At 42.3% G+C, this 18,879-nt stretch overlaps 1 protein-coding gene across 1 annotated transcript in view; it reads right to left on the bottom strand.

The window, feature by feature from the left end:
- The window catches only part of LOC134568487 (oocyte zinc finger protein XlCOF6-like), a 42,992-nt gene extending 25,852 nt beyond the window's left edge, over positions 1–17,140 (bottom strand). Inside the window, exon 1 of the mRNA XM_063427107.1 lies at positions 15,845–17,140. Coding sequence (XP_063283177.1) covers positions 15,845–17,118 — 1,274 coding nt within the window. The 5' untranslated portion in view covers positions 17,119–17,140. The remainder of the gene's footprint in view (positions 1–15,844) is intronic.
- Between the last annotated feature and the right edge of the window lie 1,739 nt (positions 17,141–18,879).

Raw genomic sequence — 18,879 nt, 5'->3', positions numbered from 1 at the left:
TATACACATTCCTGCTGTAACATACACCCAACATGGCCGAACTCCATACACACACTGGGAAGAGAGCAAATCTAGGGGGTGTATCCAACCCAGCATGCCTTGCACACTTACTACAGGAGCTGGTTAGGGACAAATTGTGCATTGTGCAAAGCTCCCCTACTGCTGGTATACACCACAGTATCCACATAATAATATAGTCACTAGTGTGTATAATAATACTGAGTATCTATACGCTGATAATAAACATGTCGCTCTGTATAATAATACTGAGTATCTATACGCTGATAATAAACATGTTGCTCTGTATAATAATACTGAGTATCTATACGCTGATAATAAACATGTCGCTCTGTATAAGAATACGGAGTATCTTTACACTGATAATAAACATGTCGCTCTGTATAATAATACTGAGTATCTATACCAGTGAAGGCGAACCTTTTTGAGCCTGAGTGCCCAAACCGCAATACATGCCAACTTTTTTTTCCCTAAAGTGCCAACACGGCAATTGCGTGTGTGTGTGGGGGTGCATGTGTGTAAGGGGTGCTGTGCGTGTGTGTGTGGGGGGGGAGCTGTGTGTGTGTGTGGGGGGAGCTGTGTGTGTGTGGGGGGGTGCTGTGTGTGTGTGGGGGGGGTGCTGTGTGTGTGTGGGGGGGTGCTGTGTGTGTGTGGGGGGGGGTGCTCTGTGTGTGTGGGGGGGTGCTGTGTGTGTGTGGGGGTTGCTGTGTGTGTGGGGAGGTGCTGGGTGTGGGGGGGTGCTGTGTGTGTGGGGGGGTGCTGTGTGTGTGGGGGTGCTGTGTGTGTGGGGGGTGCTGTGTGTGTGTGTGTGGGGGTGCTGTGTGTGTGTGGGGGGGTGCTGTGTGGGGGGGGTGCTGTGTGTGTTTGTGGGGGGTGCTGTGTGTGTTTGTGGGGGGTGCTGTGTGTGTTTGTGGGGGGTGCTGTGTGTGTGTGTGTAAACAGTAAATAGTATTGCAGCAATAATATCGTCCGTGTAAGTGCTGTTTGTGCGTGAAAAATGCAAAAAACTTAACTTTTACTGGCGATATCATCGTTGTAATACATTTTACTGTTTTGAAACACTAATATTTGTGTTCAGCGAAGTCTCCCGAGTAAAACAGTACCCCCCATGTACAGGTTTTATGGTGTCTTGGAAAGTTATAGGGTTAAATATAGTGCTAGCAAAATAAATTCCCTATACTTTCGGCATGGGTTGTCAGGCAGGCCCCGCTAATTGTAATTAATTAGGATACCTAATTATGTAAAATTATGACATAAATATATGTGTAGAATTAATATATATATATATATATATTTTTTTTTTTAAAATATTTTTATTTATATATAGGTATATATATATATATAGTGATATATACGTATATATTTATGTATATAGATATATATATATATTTTGTTCTACGTGTATTTTTATATATATATATATATATATATATATATATATATATTAATATCACAATACAGTTGGAACTAAATAAAACATTATATATTTAATATTTTTTTTTTTACGTATTTACATATTTTTTTATATTATATATAAATATATAACAATAATTATATATATATATTTAATCAGTATCAGTCTACGTGTAATTTGATATTAATATACATAATTATATATATATTTTTTTTTTTACACTTATTTTAACTGTTGTTTATTTGAATTTAGCCAGCAGGGGGACTAACTGTCATTACAGGCAGTCCCCCTGCTGGCATTGCTGCAGCCAGCTATCCCGGCCATGTGATTGTGAGGTCCTCGCAAGGACCTCACTCTCAAATGGCCCGGGGAGGGGCTGAAGAGGACGGAGGTGCCGCGGGGGGCTCCCTGGGAGTCCCCCCAACCGCGATCGCCGGCGTGGGATCGTCGGCGACCGGGTAAGTGAAAAAAAAACGGAGGGCGTACAATTATGTCCGGCGGCGTTTAGAGCCGCTTTAAAAAGGACGTAATTGTACGCCTCCGGTCTTAAGGGGTTAAAAAACTGAAATAGAAAATCCACAGTAGGCAATCATTACTTACCCAGTATAACAGTGCATATGTATTTGCTAGAATTGGGCAGTGCTACATTTCAGCGCAAAACAGACCTTAGATCATTCGTATATATTAAATCTACCAATGCTGTGCTTTGTCGTAAGTTGGTGCATAAAGAACCCAACTTTAGACCTCTCTGTGGGAAATGAACGTGGATACATCTCAAAGTGAAACTCTATTTGGTTAATGAACCCTCTGCATGTCTTAGAATCCCCTCCATACCTAGGAGGAGGTGTAAAATGGGCCGAAGTATTAGGCAAAGTAGATACTTCAGGAAGCAGGGGTGTAGGAGGGTTAGGTGTGGTTGCTGGAATGGTTCTAGCTAAGAGCGTCTGGAGAGCCTGAGCTATCTGATCCATACGGTGATCCTGCTCTATAAATCTAGCCTCATGGGACGCCATCTGTTGAGCTAAATCTGCGGGGTCCATGGCCCTATCGTAATGTAACGAGAATATACCCCTACACGCAGGATCCAACTAAACAGAAGACAGCACAGAGGAGAGATACGTCTACCGGATCTTAGAGTGGCCGGACTCGACGTATATAGGAGAAGTACTGAGTCAGGAACGATCCGAGGTCAAGGGCACAAAGAGACAGCGTAAACGAGAACTAGCCGGGGTCTGGTACACAGGAATCAGCAAGCCGGCAAACAGAACAGACAAGGATAAAGCGAAAACGAAGTCAGAATACAAAGCCAAGGTCAAATACGGAGGAACACAACTGAACACAACAAGCGCTAAAGGGAACTGTAGCAGAAACCACGATAGGGCAAGGAACTAAGGGAAAAGGGTAAGTATAAGTAGCCTCCAAACTAATGTGATTGGCTCCTGTCACTTCCACACCCCCAAAAGGTAAGTGTATGGGGTGATTGGCATGACAGGAGCCAATAAGAGCCTTTTTGCAATTTAGGCTCCCACTGTCTCTTTAAGAGCGCGCCCGAGACTTGCGGCGCGCTCTTAGCTTCAGGCGGGACACGTGACCGCGTCGCGCGGTCACTGCCCGTCTTCCTGTTAGGAGAGTCGGATGAGCCGCGTGCGGCTCATGGAGCCGCAGGACCGCGCGCGGCTTGAAGAGAGGACCGCGGCCGGCCCCCGGATAAGGTAAGTAACGCTACACACAGAGCCTATAGTGGGTACATATACCGAGGCTGTGCTCTCACAGCAACTAACACATAGAGCATATAGTGGATACATACACTGAGGCCGTGTCCTCATAGTAACTCACACACAGAGCATATAGTGGACATACACACTGAGGCGATGTCCCCACAGCAACTCCTACATAGAGCATATAGTGGATACATACACACACACACATATATATATATATATATATACACACATACTGAGGCCGTGTACTCATTGTAACTTATACCAAGAGCACATAGTGGATACATATACTGAGGCTGTGACCTCATAGTAACTCATACAAAGAACATATAGCGGACACATACACTGAGGCCGTGTCCCCACAGAAACCCATACATATAGCATATAGTGGATACATATACTGAGGCTGTGTCCTCACAGTAACTCATACAAAGAGCATATAGTGGATACATATACTGAGGCTGTGTCCTCACAGTAACTCATACAAAGAGCATATAGTGGATACATATACTGAGGCTGTGTCCTCACTGTAACTCATACATAGAGCATATAGTGGATACATATACTGAGGCTGTGACCTCATAGTAACTCATACAAAGAGCATATAGCGGACACATACAATGAGGCCGTGTCCCCACAGAAACCCATACAAGGAGCATATAGTGGATACATATACTGAGGCTGTGTCCTCACAGTAACTCATACATATAGCATATAGTGGATACATATACTGAGGCTGTGACCTCATAGTAACTCATACAAAGAGCATATAGCAGACACATACACTGAGGCCGTGTCCCCACAGAAACCCATACAAGGACCATATAGTGGATACATATACTGAGGCTGTGTCCTCACTGTAACTCATACATAGAGCATATAGTGGATACATATACTGAGGCCGTGTCCTCACTGTAACTCATACATAGAGCATATAGTGGGTACATATACTGAGGCCGTTTCTGTCATGGCAAGGGTGCATAATTTAGTATTGCACTATGAAATATTATCCTTTAATGTAATTTGTGTAGTGAAGATGCTATTGCTGAGGTCAACAGGGGTTACATCTTTTGAAGCTGGGACCACCCACAGAGGTCAGATGACAGAAGGGGTAGTATGAATGGCATAGGAATGTGAAAAGGATTTTACTACATGGACGGGAAGTAATTAAGACTCTGCAAGGTGTGAGGTTCTACACTTGGAAAAAGTCTGAATGTCTCTTCATCCATTTGGCCTGTACCTTGTAAGTGATGAGTACATCTCTTTGATATGTAAATGCCATTAGCTTTGTTCCAGTATCATACCCAAAGGAAGGACAAAAACATTCATATTTACCCCACAGAATAATAATAAAGCCTCATTTTTATTATATTTGGAATGGGACAAGCCCAATTTTTTATTTAAGCCTAAACATGAGTTGCCCAACTTAAACCGTGTGGCAGTAGTTGTGATGTCTGTCCTATTGGATCGTGGGCGGGGCGTGCAACATGTCTATGGAATGGGAAAACAATAACAAATTCATAGAGGCAATTATTATTTCTGTGGCAAGTACAGTAGAGGAGATAAAACCAAAAGTTTATATTTGGCTTGTTGTTTCTGGAACAAAGGAGGTGGTCACTTAGTATCTCCATAGGTACGCCCCTGGGTGAGGTGTGATAATTCCACAGGGTATATCTCCTGTGATCCTGAAGGGTGGTAGTGTACTTGCTTGGGGCCAAGATCTAATTTTGAGTGAGTCACCATCATCCTTCCTTGCCAGAGACCCCCTGGACAGAAGTTGTACTTTGAAAAACCTAAGTGAGTGAGTAATTAGGACTTCTGTATTTTATCCTTTTTGTTTTTATCTGTTGTTGGTGTAAATAATTTGTTTATTATATATTGTTATATGCACTGTGACTATTTTTGCTCATAATAAACATTCATTTATTAAGTTCTACCTTTGTCTGGTTAAGAATCACGTTACCTCAAGAGACTAGTTAGTATTTTTGTAATTCCTTAAATATTGTACTAAGTAATATTTGATTGGTTTTATTGTTGATTTACCTGGGGGACCAAGGCACCCCATTTATAAATTGTCTCGGTGGTGGCAGCGTTAAAATAGTAATAGTTATATTATTATGTTTAAGTGTGGGTGGTGTTAAAAAGGGGGATTTTGTCATTATTTCCGGTCTAGTGCAGACAAATAGTGTACTTTAACCCTTTCACCGCCACAACTACGTCACGCACACTCTTGGAGTAGGGTGCGTTCGTGACAGTGTCCTCATAGTAACTCATACCTAGAGCATATACCGGACACACACTGAGACTTTATACCAATTCATATATTAGAGCATATAGTGGAAAGATACCGATGCTGTATCACCACCAGTTCATGAACAGATACTGAGGCCCGGTGGTCTCCTGTGCAGTATATTCTTCCTCTGTCTGCAAAAGCCCGCTTATTTGTGATAATGCACATGAAAACAGCAATCAATGCCACATATCTTGATAGAAACCAGTGTGTGTGTGGACTTGGAGTTAGGTTTTTAAAACCTGTCATATACATGTGTGTACTTCAAACAGTATAGCCCTTTGCCCAGACGAAATCATAAGATATTTTAATAAAATACTTATCTTCTCTAGATAAATTTGTTGTCATCATAGGCGTGCGCAGCCTGTTGCATTAGGGTGTGCACCCTAAAGTACAAACACACGCCGCGTGTATATGTATTTTTATATACACATACACACACATACATATATTTACATACATGCATACACACAAATATACATAGATGCAGTGTGTGTGATTGTGAGCAGTGCAGCGTGTAAGGGGTGCAGTGTGTTTGATTGCGAGGGGTACAGTGTGTGTGTAATTGTGAAAGGTACAGTGTGTTGTAATTGTGAAGGGTGCAGTGTGTATGATTGTGAAGGGTACAGTGTGGTTAATTGTAAGGGGTACAGTGTGTGTAATTGTGAGGGGTACAGTGTGTGTAATTGTGAGGGGTACAGTGTGTGTGATTGTGAGGGATGCAATGTGTGTGGGGTACAGTGTGTATGATTGTGAGGGGTGCACTCTGTGGGCGACAGGGGTTAGGTGGTTGGAGGGGCAGTGACAGGGGGTAGCGGGTGGAGGAGCAGCGACAGGGGCTAAGGGGGGTAGAGGGACAGGTGGTGGGGGGGGTCGAGGGGCAGTGACAGGAGGTAGCAGGGGTAGATGGATAGTGACAGGGGTTGGGGTAGAGGGGCAGAGTAAGGGGTTAGGGGTAGTGACAGGGGTTAGGGGTAGAGGGGCAGTAACAGGGGGTGTGGGTGAGTGGAGGGGCAGTGACAGGGGGTAAGGGGGTAGTAACAGGTGTTGGGGTTGGGGGTACTGACAGGGGTTGGGGGTACTGACAGGGGTAAGGGGGGTAGAGGGGCAGTAACAGGGGGTGTGGGGGAGTGGCAGGGGGTAGGGGAAGTGACAGGGGTTAAGGGGGTAGAGGGGCAGTAACAGGGGGTGTGGGGGAGTGGAGGGGCAGTGACAGGGGGTAGGGGGGTAGTGACATGGGTTAGGGGGGTTGAGGGGCAATGGCAGGGGGTAGGGGGGTAGTGACAGGGGTAAGGGGGGTAGAGGGGCAGTGACAGGGGTAAGGGGGGTAGAGGGGCAGTGACAGGGGTTAGGGGGGTAGAGGGGCAGTAACAGGGGGTGTGGGGGAGTGGAGGGGTAGTGACAGGGGTTGGGGGGTAGAGGGGCAGTGACAGGGGGTTGGATGGGGGGCAGTGAGTGACAGGGGGTAGAAGGGGGTGAGTGAATGGGGTGGGGGGCAGTGAGTAGATGGGGTGGGGGAGCAGTTAGTGACAGGGGGTAGAAGGGGGTTTATAAATACCTTCCCTGGTGGACCAGTGGGCGCCCTCTCTCTTCAGTCTGCAGCTCCGCTGGGAGTGAGCTGCAGACCACATGGTGAGTCTCGCGATCTCCAGTCAGAGCGTTGCCGCGGCAACGCTCTGACAGGCTGGAGATCGCGAGACACCTCAGTCTGCAGCTCACTCCCGACGGAGCTGCAGACTGAGGCCGGATCTCTGTCAGGGCAGACTGACAGGAGGGGCCTCGCACCCGGCGGCATTGTGGGCACGCCGCCGGGCCCCCTCCTGTGTCGGTTCGAGGACCCGACATGTCAGTCTGCCCAGAGGCAGTGCCGCACGGAGGTGTGATTAGGGTGTGCCCAGGCACACCCGGCACACCCCGTGCGCACGCCTATGGTTGTCATTATTGTAGTCTTATTAGTATTTAATTTATAGTTTGAATATTCAATATACTGGCCCAATATTCTTATCAATTCCGGCAGCGAGGATCTAGGATTCTGCAACATAAGCATAACGTCATCAGCATATTGATCTTATGTTCTAAATTATTACACCTAAGTCCCTTTATCTTCTCATTTTGCCTTATATCTTCTGCCAAAGGCTCGATGGTTAAAACATAAAGTAACGGGGACAGGGGACAACCCTGCCTAGTGCCATTCTTAATATTAAACCAGTCTGCCTCTAGTCCTGGGCCTATTGTCCTAGCGGAGGTAGCAGTGTATAATGCCATAATGGCATCATAGACTGCTCCAACTATGCCATACGATTTAAATGCATTTCCCAAAAAATCCCATCTGACCCTGTCAAACGGTTTCTCAGCGTCCAATGACAGGGTCAGAAGGGAAACATTCTTCCTGATCCCAACATCATGGACATCTAGTATTCCTCTGAGGCAACCTGAGGCTGCTCTGCCATGAACAAATCCGGCCTGGTCTTGATGTATCAAAGCAGGAATGCAGATTTTTAAGCAATCTGCTATAATCGAGGCATAGATCTTTACATTTCCATTAAGAAGAGATATTGGACGATAATTCGCCAATTTAGTTGGATCTTTATCCGGCTTCAAGATTAGAATAATATTCGCTTGGAGCATCTCTTTAGGGAATATACGATTTTTCACTATCTCGTTAAATATCCTAGCGAGACATACCGAGAGAGTATCTCTAAATATCTTATAAAATTATTTGAATAGCCATCTGGGCCAGGAGCTTTATTTATCTGTAACTTATTTATTCCTACTTTAATATCATCTGAAGTTATTGGTTTATTTATCTCATTAAGTTGTTCTCTAGTTATTTTTGGCATTTTTTATTTTTAAAGTATTCTGATGAGGGAGGTTGTTGTCCTGCAGATTCTAAATTATATAATCAAATTTTTTGGGGGAACAAAAACGTTTCCTTTTCAGTCTCAATTTTATGAATCCTCCTCAGTTGTTTTTTTATTTTTCAATTTATTTGTAAGCAACCTATCTACTCTGTTACTCTTATAATACTAGTTAATCTTTAAGTATTGTAAATTTCTCTTTTTCTCCTCAAATAATAATTCATTTATACTATTTTGCGTTAATGGCATTTTTATACTTATCTCCTGGGTTGGTGAGGTTTTATTTTCATTAGATAAATTATAATAATCTACATAAAGATGCTTCAGGGATTTTCCCTTTTTTTTTTATCAATAGTGTCCAATTTAATTAGATAGCCTCTTGTATCACATTTATATGCATTCCATACTACTGGAAGTGAAACTTCTCCACCCTCATTTTCCTGGAAAAATCTGTCATCTCCTCAATATATTCTCTATTTTCTTTGCTAGAAAGGATATTATCATTTAATCTCCAGTTTGTTCTTCTTGCACTATTATTCAGTATATCTAACTCCAGAATTATGGCATTGTGGTCGGACCATGTAACTTCATCTATAAGAACTTTTTTAGTACAATTGGCCAGGCCATCATTGCCCAAGAATAAATCAATTCTTGAGTATGAGAAATAGGATCTGGAGAAGCATTTGAAATCCCTCTCCACTGGATGGAACACACGCCATATGTCCATTAATCCGTATTTCCTAAGTATCTTTTGAAACTGAACAGCCTGTGAAGTTACTGCTTTATTTGGCCCAGAGAGGATTAATGTTTTCCTATCCAAATTAACATCCAATATATGATTAAAGTCCCCCGATAGAAGTAATTTTATATTTTTCAACTTTGTCTAAAAGATCATAGAAATACTTGTTAGAAGGATTATTAGGCGCATAAACGTTGACTAGAGTATAAATTTCTGTTTGAATTTTAATTATCAGTATTATAACTCTAGCTTCCTCATCTATTTCTTGGTAGATAATTTTAGCATTTATATCATCACTTATCATGATAGCTACCCCTCTTTTTCTCTGCTTCTCTAATGAGGCGGATACCACTATTGAGAACCTTTGTGGGATAAATGTTAGATTATCATCTCTTTTCCAATGCGTCTCCTGTAAAAAAATGATTTGAGCTTTTTCTCTCTTAATATAGTCAAACAGAATCGCTCTCTTATTAGGGGAATTTAGGCCCTGAGAATTTAACGATATCATTTTAACCATTACACTTTTTTAACCTCTTATAGAATTTCTCCAAGATCCAATATCCATATCTGTATTCTTGTTGAACTATTTTTATAAATTTCTTCCTAGTCTGAAAATGAGCCCCCGCTCCTATACCAGTCATACACCATCCCCTCATATAAGAGAGGCATTCATACAAATAACCCTGAGTCATGAACTCTAGGTATAGATCCATAAGGGAAAAAACCCTAATTGGAGTCTTGTCCTCATCAGGATAACTCTTAGATAAGGAGAAAATACGAGCTGAGCTATGACCATCCCTTATTAAATTATTACTTCGCCTTCTAAAGTGCCGTAGAAATATCCCAAACCTCCCCCCAACAACAATGTTAACCTGACCTTTTACTCTTCAAAATTTGAAATCACCTACTATAAGACAACCTGTCCCACTCTTTGGTCTCACAATTATTCGAAGTTCCCTCCCTTCTTTATCCCCGACTTTCACCTTAGAACCAGTGATGGGAATACTTCTATCTAATACTAAGTCTTTCTACACATGTGGTTCAAATTTATCATCTTGTGCAAGTGTTATATTTATCTATTTTCCTTATATCATTCCAAATGCTACAAAATTTGAAAAGGAGACCCTATTCTAATAAAAATTAACCCAGTGATGCATAAATGTCACATCCATTAATTCTATTACATGTTCATCTTAATACTTTATCTAACATCGAAATTTGAATAATCTTGTGTAAGTGTTAATTTTATCTGTTATCCTTTGTATTTGTTTAAAGTTCTACCCTATCATAGAAGGATACCCGATCCTAATAGATTTAAAATTAACCCAGTGATAAATAAATATCATTACCATTGATTCTCTTGCCTTATATTCCTCTTAATACTTTTCCTAACAGCAAGCCTTTATCAACAAACCAATGTGCTATTATATATCGTGATTTTCTCCTAAATCGTGAAAAGTGATTCAAATTCAGTTATTAACATACTAAACCTTTTTCGTTTAAATAAAATATTGGTTCAATCTAAATACAAATCAGGAGACTTCATGTTACTTATTTTAATTCTCTCCATAATTAAACCATATTTTCCAACCAATTTATAACCTTTTCAGGTGAGTCAAATGTGTGCATAATCCCATCTTTAGTAACTAAAAGTTTGGTTGGGAAACCCCATCGATATTTTAATTTATTTTCCCTTAAACGCAAGGTAGCTGGTAAGAATTGTTTCCTCGCTTTCCTTGTCTGGAAAGACAAATCCGGGAAGACCTTTATATCATTAAGTTTGCCTTGATCTCTTTTCCATTGTCTTGCCGCTTTTAAAAAAATTTCTCTAAAGGAATAAGAGTGACAGGCGATGATTATATCTCTTGGAAGATCAGCTGGTTTATATAGTCGGTGTGTTCTTTCAAGAAAGTCCATTTTATCATCAATATTTATTTTGAGAGCCTTAAAAAACTCTGCAAGATAAATTGCCAAATTTTCTTGTGAGATGGATTCAGGAATGTTTCTTATTCTGAGGTTATTTCTTCTACCTCTATCTTCTTTGCTTATAGAGCTCTCTTCCAAATCATTTATCTTCGTTTGTTGTTTCTCAATAATCTCACTTTGCTTCTGTAGGAGAAATTCTAAATTTTCTATTTTTTGTTTGTTGGTTTCGACTTTTTGACCGATCGACATTAATCTTGCTTTAGACTTGCAAAGCTCTCCTGCATTTCTATTTTTATTTGTTCCAGTTGTATATCTAGACATTCTTTTTTTTTTCTTTTATAATTCAGTATTTTTTGTGTGCTGCTTAACAGAAGGTATAGTTACTGTGACGAAACCAACCTCGCCACTGGGCATTGGAGAAGCCTGCTTGCTAGCCTCCTGCCCTGCGACTATGGCCCTGGGGTGTATTAACACTGTAAAAAGGGTATTTGGGCACAATGGATGTTTATATGCTGTTCCTGGCCCTTTAAATACTGTGGAGCAGTATTGCAACTTTAAATTGGCACTTCGGATACAGTCGAAGTGCCGAAGTGGCCGCCTTTCGACAAACGAACACGTGGCGGCGGCCATTTTAACTTATTCGAACGCGGTCAGCGGTGTGTGCAGCCAAATCTATGAAACTGTTTGCGGCTACCCAATTGCACGAACACCGCTGACCCGTACCTTCTTCGACACTGCGGCTGGAGACTAAGTCCCGTTCGAAGATTCGAACACTCGTTTGAATGGGACTTAGTCGTTTTTTCAGCCTGAAATAGACCGACCGCACAGCCCAAATCTATGGAACTGTTTTGGCCATGAAAATGTGCCTGGGGTCGGTCTTAAAGGACTTCCGACCAACTTTTTATCCACTGGAGGGATTTGTCTGATTTTTGAGAGTGTTTATGTTTAAAGTGTGCGGATTCTAAATATGTAATTTTTATGAAGATTGGATGTATGGTTTTAAAGCACATGTATAAAAACTGTATTTTTCCTGGCTGTAATAATTATGTTAACTGGTTATCTAAGGGGAGGGAATCTGTGGGTTGCAACCATTATGCTATTGGCTATTTTACACCTCCCCTGTGGGCGGTCTTATATGTGTAAAATGGAAATAAAAGCCAGACTGGGTGTGCTAGCACCTCAGATCATCTTGTACCTTCATGAACTTTCGGCTCATGTTTGGGGGATTGGAGAACTACACTCTGGGGATTGCTATAATCACTATACTCCCCAGGGTATAATCGCTGAGCTCTGCTAAGAGCTTGTTCCTGTTCCTGCTCTCTGGAATTCGGAGAGGTCCACCTACTGGAAGCTGGACCCTGGTCTTGGGTCCAGAGTGGGTGGAGTCGGCAAGACCCCAACCAAGCTGCGGCGGTTCGTGGGGTCAGCAGTGGTTATGGTGTCAGGCAGAGTGCTTGGAGACCTCGGAAAGCACTAGGAGCATCCGTCAGCGGAGGGTACCCAGTCGGGGTACCAGCAGTTCCGTTACAGTTACCACATGCAATAGTGAACATTATTTTATATATCAGCATCTGATTATCAACGCATATGTAGTAATTTGGCACAATTTTTTATATTTTTGAAAACGTTATGAGACCTAGGAAGTAGGTTGGTGTAATATTGGGTATGGTTACATCAGTTGGTACATGAGTGTCATTCCCTAGGTCATAGGGTGGTAAAGGAGGCGTGATCCATAGTGGGTGGTTTTGTATTAAGTCAGCTTTAAGCTGGGAGCTGAGGTATCGCATGGAGGGATTGTCTCCTTCATGGATCTGTAGTAATGTCAAGTGGTTTGTGTTGTCGGTCGGTCTTGAGAGTAGCTTGTCAGGAGGCCTTTTCCTTGGTCCGTTTGAGAGGTAGTAACCCTAACCTAGGGGCTGTCGGGGGGAAGTTGTGTTCTGTGTTGCAATACACATTCCTCTAGTGCACTAGCGTGTCAGCGACATCCCTGGCATGCTCTTAGAGCGTCATTTGGGTCAGGTTTTTAACTAATGAGTCATCAACAAAACTTAAGTAATAGAAGGTAAAAAGTAATAGGAGAAAAACCTTAAGTCTCTGGGTCCCAGGCGGGAGAGGCGTTCTGGGTGTTCTTGGTTGGCAGACCCAGTTTTGGTAGTAGCGCGGTAGTCTCGGATCCTGTAGCGATTTTGTACGTGTTTCCTTGGTGTGTAACCAAGAGGTGGCGTGGGTTTCCCCACCGATATGGTTTTCCCATTGAGCCTAGCTGGCTGGTGCAGTCACTGAGGGTTTTTCTCCATTGGAGAGTGGCTCTAGTTATGTCCTGATAAAAAGTCAATTGGGACTCCTCGAAGTTGAGTGGCATCTTGCCCTTGAGTGCAGAGATTATGTGCCCCCTATCTTGGGGAAGGATGCAGCGGACTATGACTTCTCCTGCGAGGGGTGTAGATGCCCTTGTTGGAGTGGGTAGTCGGTATATTCCGGCAAAGGTGAGTTTCCTTGCCACCGCGGGGGGAAGTATTGATTGCATGAGACGTCTCACGTAGTGAGGTAGATCCTCCCTGGAGACTGAGACAGGGATACCTCGGATATTAATGTGGTTGCGTCTGTGTTTGTCTTCTTGAGCGGCTATTTGAACCTCAAAGTTTTGTTGATTGTGTAGTAGTTGGAGGAGGGATTGTTGCAGCGAGGTGATTTCCCTTTGGATCCCTTTCACTTCTCCCTCAGTGTGTACTACCTTTTCAGTGATTTGTTGCATGCTGGTTTTAAGGGTAGGTAGATCTGCAGCTAGTAGGCTTTGTATTTCTTGCAGCATGTTTTGCATATGCTGTAGGTCCTGATTGGTGGCCGGTTCAGTGATACCCTGCTGGGGTGTGGGTTTTAGTAGTGTAGCCCCCTGAGTGCTTTGTTCCACTGAGTTAGACTCTTGTGGGGAATCAGGGCCTTGTGCGGCCGCCATTTTGGCGAGTGTTTGCTTCTGGAGCATTATACCTATATCAGGCTGTAAAGTACCTTGTTGGGGTTTCTGGGATCTGTGTCCCATCTCTAAGGTTCCGTGGTCGGAGCTGTGCTGGGATGTGTCCCACGCATCCTCCAGGAAGTCCCCGCCTAGCAGATAATCCAGGCCGTAGTGGGCTGATGGGAGGTAGGCCCGGGCTCTGTGTTTTGGCTTTGCCTGCTTCGGGGTGTACTGAAAGGGCATTGGTCGATTCTGGGGGATCTCCCCTGTGCTATGCCGGTATTTGTGTTGCTGGATGTCAAGGTTGTTGGCAGATTTTTCGTTAGATTGGGCCCGTGAGTATCGGAGCTTGCAGAAATGGCGTCTGGCCTGTCTCGCTACCAGGCTCCGCCCCCCATCTAGACATTCTTTTAAGTACGCTGGGGTGATCATTTGTCTTTCATCTAAGCGTTCCTGTGATTCTATCTCGTTGAGATCTCCTGTGTGCTTACTTAAAGCCGTTTTATTTGGCGTTGATGTTGAAGAAATTTCCAAGGTACTTTTATCTGCTGGGGCATTAAAACAATTTGAGAGTCTCTTTTCCTGTTTTTCTTTTTTTTCCCGATCTTTTTTTGGGAGAGGTTTCGTATCTTGTCTTTGATCAGCTGTTTTCCTTGTTGCCATAATTCTAGTCTGTTTTGCCTCTATTTTCTCATTTTTATTTCCCTTAGGGAGCATTATTTAGCAGAAAAGCCCTGCCAGACGTTTCCGGTATTTATCACTTTAAAGGAGGTATTAAGTTATTTTCTTTTTCTTTATATATACAAACACACAACGTCTCTCCCTTCTCTACCTTCTTTGTCTTCAGGCAGATTAATGAGCAGAGATTTATTTTATACTTTCTATTCCCCTTTTCTGTTTTTTGTTTCATTATCCTTTACCATTTTTTTTTCTTCACCCCCTTTTTTTCTCTTTTCCTCTTTTTTTTTAATCTGCTTCTCCTTCTGCTTCCTTTCCTTTTTTTTTTTTTAACTTTACAGCTAGATCAATTTTACCTCATATGAGTGTCTTTTCCAGGTATTTAAATTCAGTCCGCACTCTTTATTTCCATTCACGTTGCATAACACCGTTCTAGGTGTAAGCCTTCATATACGGCAACACCGAGCATCGTGCTCGTTTTCAGCCGAAGTAACTCAGTTGCAGCCTAAAGACATGAAGCGACATGAAGCGAAACTACCTCTCTTGGCACATGAATCCAGTCAGCATACTCGTCCAGTCGGGATACTCGCAGAGACAAGCACTTGAATATTCTAGCAGATAGCTGGTAGCGACTCCTTCTCTCCCGCGTGGGACTCCAGCTCAGCTCAGTCCGGCGGCGTGCACGCCACGCTATGTGCCCTGCATGACGTCACGTCATCATCCCTGCCCCGGATTGTATATATACACACACACACACACACACATAATTATTTTACATTTATTTAATTATTTTTACTTTTTCAAATTATTTATTTTTATAATATTATACACACAATATATGCAGGCCAGGACCACCGGGCTCATTACAAGCCCAGCATTCCTGTTGGGGACCGGGAGCAAGCGGTTACCTTTGCAGCAGCTCCGTTCAGCTTCCCCAGTCTAAATCTTGTGAGACCCACGGCTGTCAGAGCCAAATCTAACAGTAATATCAAAGGGGAGAAAAGTAGAGAGGGGCTCTGTAGAGTTAACACAATCGCAACACCAATGCATCATTTATACATTGCTACTGTCAAAGGTATTATATATTGTGTCAGGATGAGAACAATTCACAGTATTAGAGGTTTTATTCCCATGTTAATTTATAAACGCATTATAAAAACTCTACTGTGTCAGTTATCTGATGTTTAACAAAATCTGGTTTACTGACAAAACTATTTTTCTATTCTGCACATGAGAAAGGTTTCTCTCCTGTGTGAGTTCTCTGATGTGAAACAAGATTTGAGTGTCCGCTAAAACTTTCCCCACATTCAGAACTTGATAAAGGTTTCTCTCCTGTGTGAGTTCTATGATGTTTAACAAGAGTTGTGTAATGTCTAAACCATCTCCCACATTCAGAACATGAGAAAGGTTTCTCTCCTGTGTGGGTTCTCTGATGTCTAACAAGATGTGTGTGCCCGCTAAAACATTTTCCACATTCAGAACATGAGAAAGGTTTCTCTCCTGTGTGAGTTCTCTGATGTATTGAAAGTTGACACTGCCGACTGAAACATTTCCCACATTCAGAGCATGAGAAAGGTTTCTCTCCTGTGTGAGTTCTATGATGTTTAACAAGAGTTGTGTAATGTCTAAACCATCTCCCACATTCAGAACATGAGAAAGGTTTCTCTCCTGAGTGGGTTCTCTGATGTGAAACAAGATTTGAGTGCCCGCTAAAACATTTCCCACATTCAGAACATGAGAAAGGTTTCTCTCCTGTGTGAGTTCTCTGATGACTAACTAGAGATGTGTTATGTCTAAACCATCTCCCACATTCAGAACATGAGAAAGTTTTCTCTCCTGTGTGAGTTCTCTGATGACTAACTAGAGATGTGTTATGTCTAAACCATCTCCCACATTCTGAACATGAGAAAGGTTTCTCTCCTGTGTGGGTTCTCTGATGTCTAACAAGATGTGTGTGCCCGCTAAAACATTTTCCACATTCAGAACATGAGAAAGGTTTCTCTCCTGTGTGAGTTCTCTGATGTGAAACAAGATGTGAGTGCCCGCTAAAACATTTTCCACATTCAGAACATGAGAAAGGTTTCTCTCCTGTGTGAGTTCTCTGATGTGAAACAAGATTTGAGTACAAGCTAAAACATTTCCCACATTCAGCACATGAGAAAGGTTTCTCTCCTGTATGAGTTCTCTGATGTGAAACTAGAGCCGGGTTACGGCTAAAACATTTCCCACATTCGGAACATGAGAAAGGTTTCTCTCCTGTGTGAGTTCTCTGATGTGAAACTAGAGCCGGGTTATGGCTAAAACATTTCCCACATTCCGCACATGAGAAAGGTTTCTCACCTGTGTGAGTTCTCTGATGTTTAACAATGTGTGACTGCCAGCGAAAACATTTTCCGCATTCAGAACATGAGAAAGGTTTTGTGTTTATGATCTCCTTTGTAGACATAAAGGGTTCTGAGAGATTGCTTGAGTTTGGAGAGCTGGAATCCTTGGTTGTCTTATTAAAAGATTTCTTCATAATCTTGCTTAGTATATTTCTGTTGTTGTCCTGTCCTTTAGAAAGACTTCTGCTGCTGGAAATATCTGAAAAAAAAATGTACTGGGAGTTATGAAAAAAATAATCTATAACTGATGTATTGTTTACCATACTTAAACACTGACTTTATTTTCATGAAACATCAGAAATATGACTATGAAACACTATGGTGATTAAGTAATACAATAAAAAAATATTTGTGTGCTCTAATTCCCATTATAATATAACAATTGCAAATACAAACTTACTTGTATTCACTTGGCAAAATGTAAAATGACTATGCTTCACGATCAACGTAAAAATCATAATGTCGCCTGCTCGGTTACCAGACAAGCCAAAAGAGCACTTTTCAGAGAAAAGATTCTCCCAAACAAGGGGAACATTCACTACATATGAGCCAGAGGGAGACTTAGTTTATTTTGATACAGGAACTCCACACACTGGACCGGCCACTATCTCCTTTCCTCGTGGTCAATTCGGCTATATTACACGGATTCGATATTTGCACAACTTGGGCGCTCAAATCCGGGCTATCCAGGGATATAATACTTGTGGGTGTTCTTATCAAACTTGTATACTGTAACAACCTCCTACCATGTTGCCTGGGAATCTCTATCTTTTGTTTTCCTGCCATCATCCACATTGCCCTGTACCTAAGAACAAAGACTTTCTGGCCCTTCAACTGTTTTGTGCGAAGGATTGGTATGTTTGATATGGCACTTCGTAAAACAGTCGAAGTGCCGAAGTAGACGAAGTGGCCGCCGTTAGACAATCGAACACGTGGCGGCGGCCATTTTAATTCAGTCTTACCTGTACCTTCCCATTCGAACGCACGTTCAAATGGGACTTTGTCATCTTTTTAATGTAAAATAGACCTCCACTTAACTAACGAACACCGCTGAAACTTAACCCCGTTTTCACTTCGACACTTCGACAGAAGTCGAAGTGCGTTCGACTATTCGAATGCCGCCTTCGGATGGGTCTTTGTTATTTTGCAGGGCAGAAATAGACCCACCGCACAGCCTGAATCTGTGTAACTGTTTTGGGCATACAAACAGACATCCAAAGACACTTTTTAATATTTCTGTAACCCCTGAACGGATTTGCACGAATTTTGAATATGTTTGTCCCCAAGTTGTGTTGTTCATAAAAATATAAGTTTTATTCCTGTATGATGAAAAATCTGAAAGTTATAAAAATGCATAAAAAGTTTTAGCTCGGAGATAATTGAGGATACAGTAAGAAACTCAATTATCTACCAAGCAGAGGGGAGGGAATCTGTGGGTTGTAACCATTGTCTGATTGGTTAATGTCTAATTGTCTGCGGGTGTCTCCCTTGCATGAGAGCACCGCATAAAAGGAGAGTACCTGTCATTAAAACCTCAGTTCTATTTTACCCTTAAAAACTTAGCTTTGTCTCGTTATTGAAAGGGAACCTGCTCAGCTAATCACTAGCTCTTTTAAGAGCTCTAACTCTCCCTCTCTACTTAGATCCAGCTGATAGAAAGAAGGCTACTCCATTACTACACAGCATCTTGCCGGGAAGAAGGATGTCTCCAACGGCTGATACCCCTCTCCACTGGGGTAGCCGTTACATATACATTTTGGGGTGTTTTGTGGTTTCGTATTGTACTTCGAATGCCTGAGAGATAATTAATTTAAGCAAAAGCAAGCTCACAGACAGAGGCGTCTGGGCACGCTTACTGTAAAACTGAATGGAAACCCCATTTCGGGGGTCTTTGT

The sequence above is a fragment of the Pelobates fuscus genome, chromosome 7 (genome assembly GCF_036172605.1).
Source record: "Pelobates fuscus isolate aPelFus1 chromosome 7, aPelFus1.pri, whole genome shotgun sequence".
NCBI lineage: Eukaryota > Metazoa > Chordata > Amphibia > Anura > Pelobatidae > Pelobates > Pelobates fuscus.
This window is presented reverse-complemented; position numbering and strand designations above follow the sequence as displayed.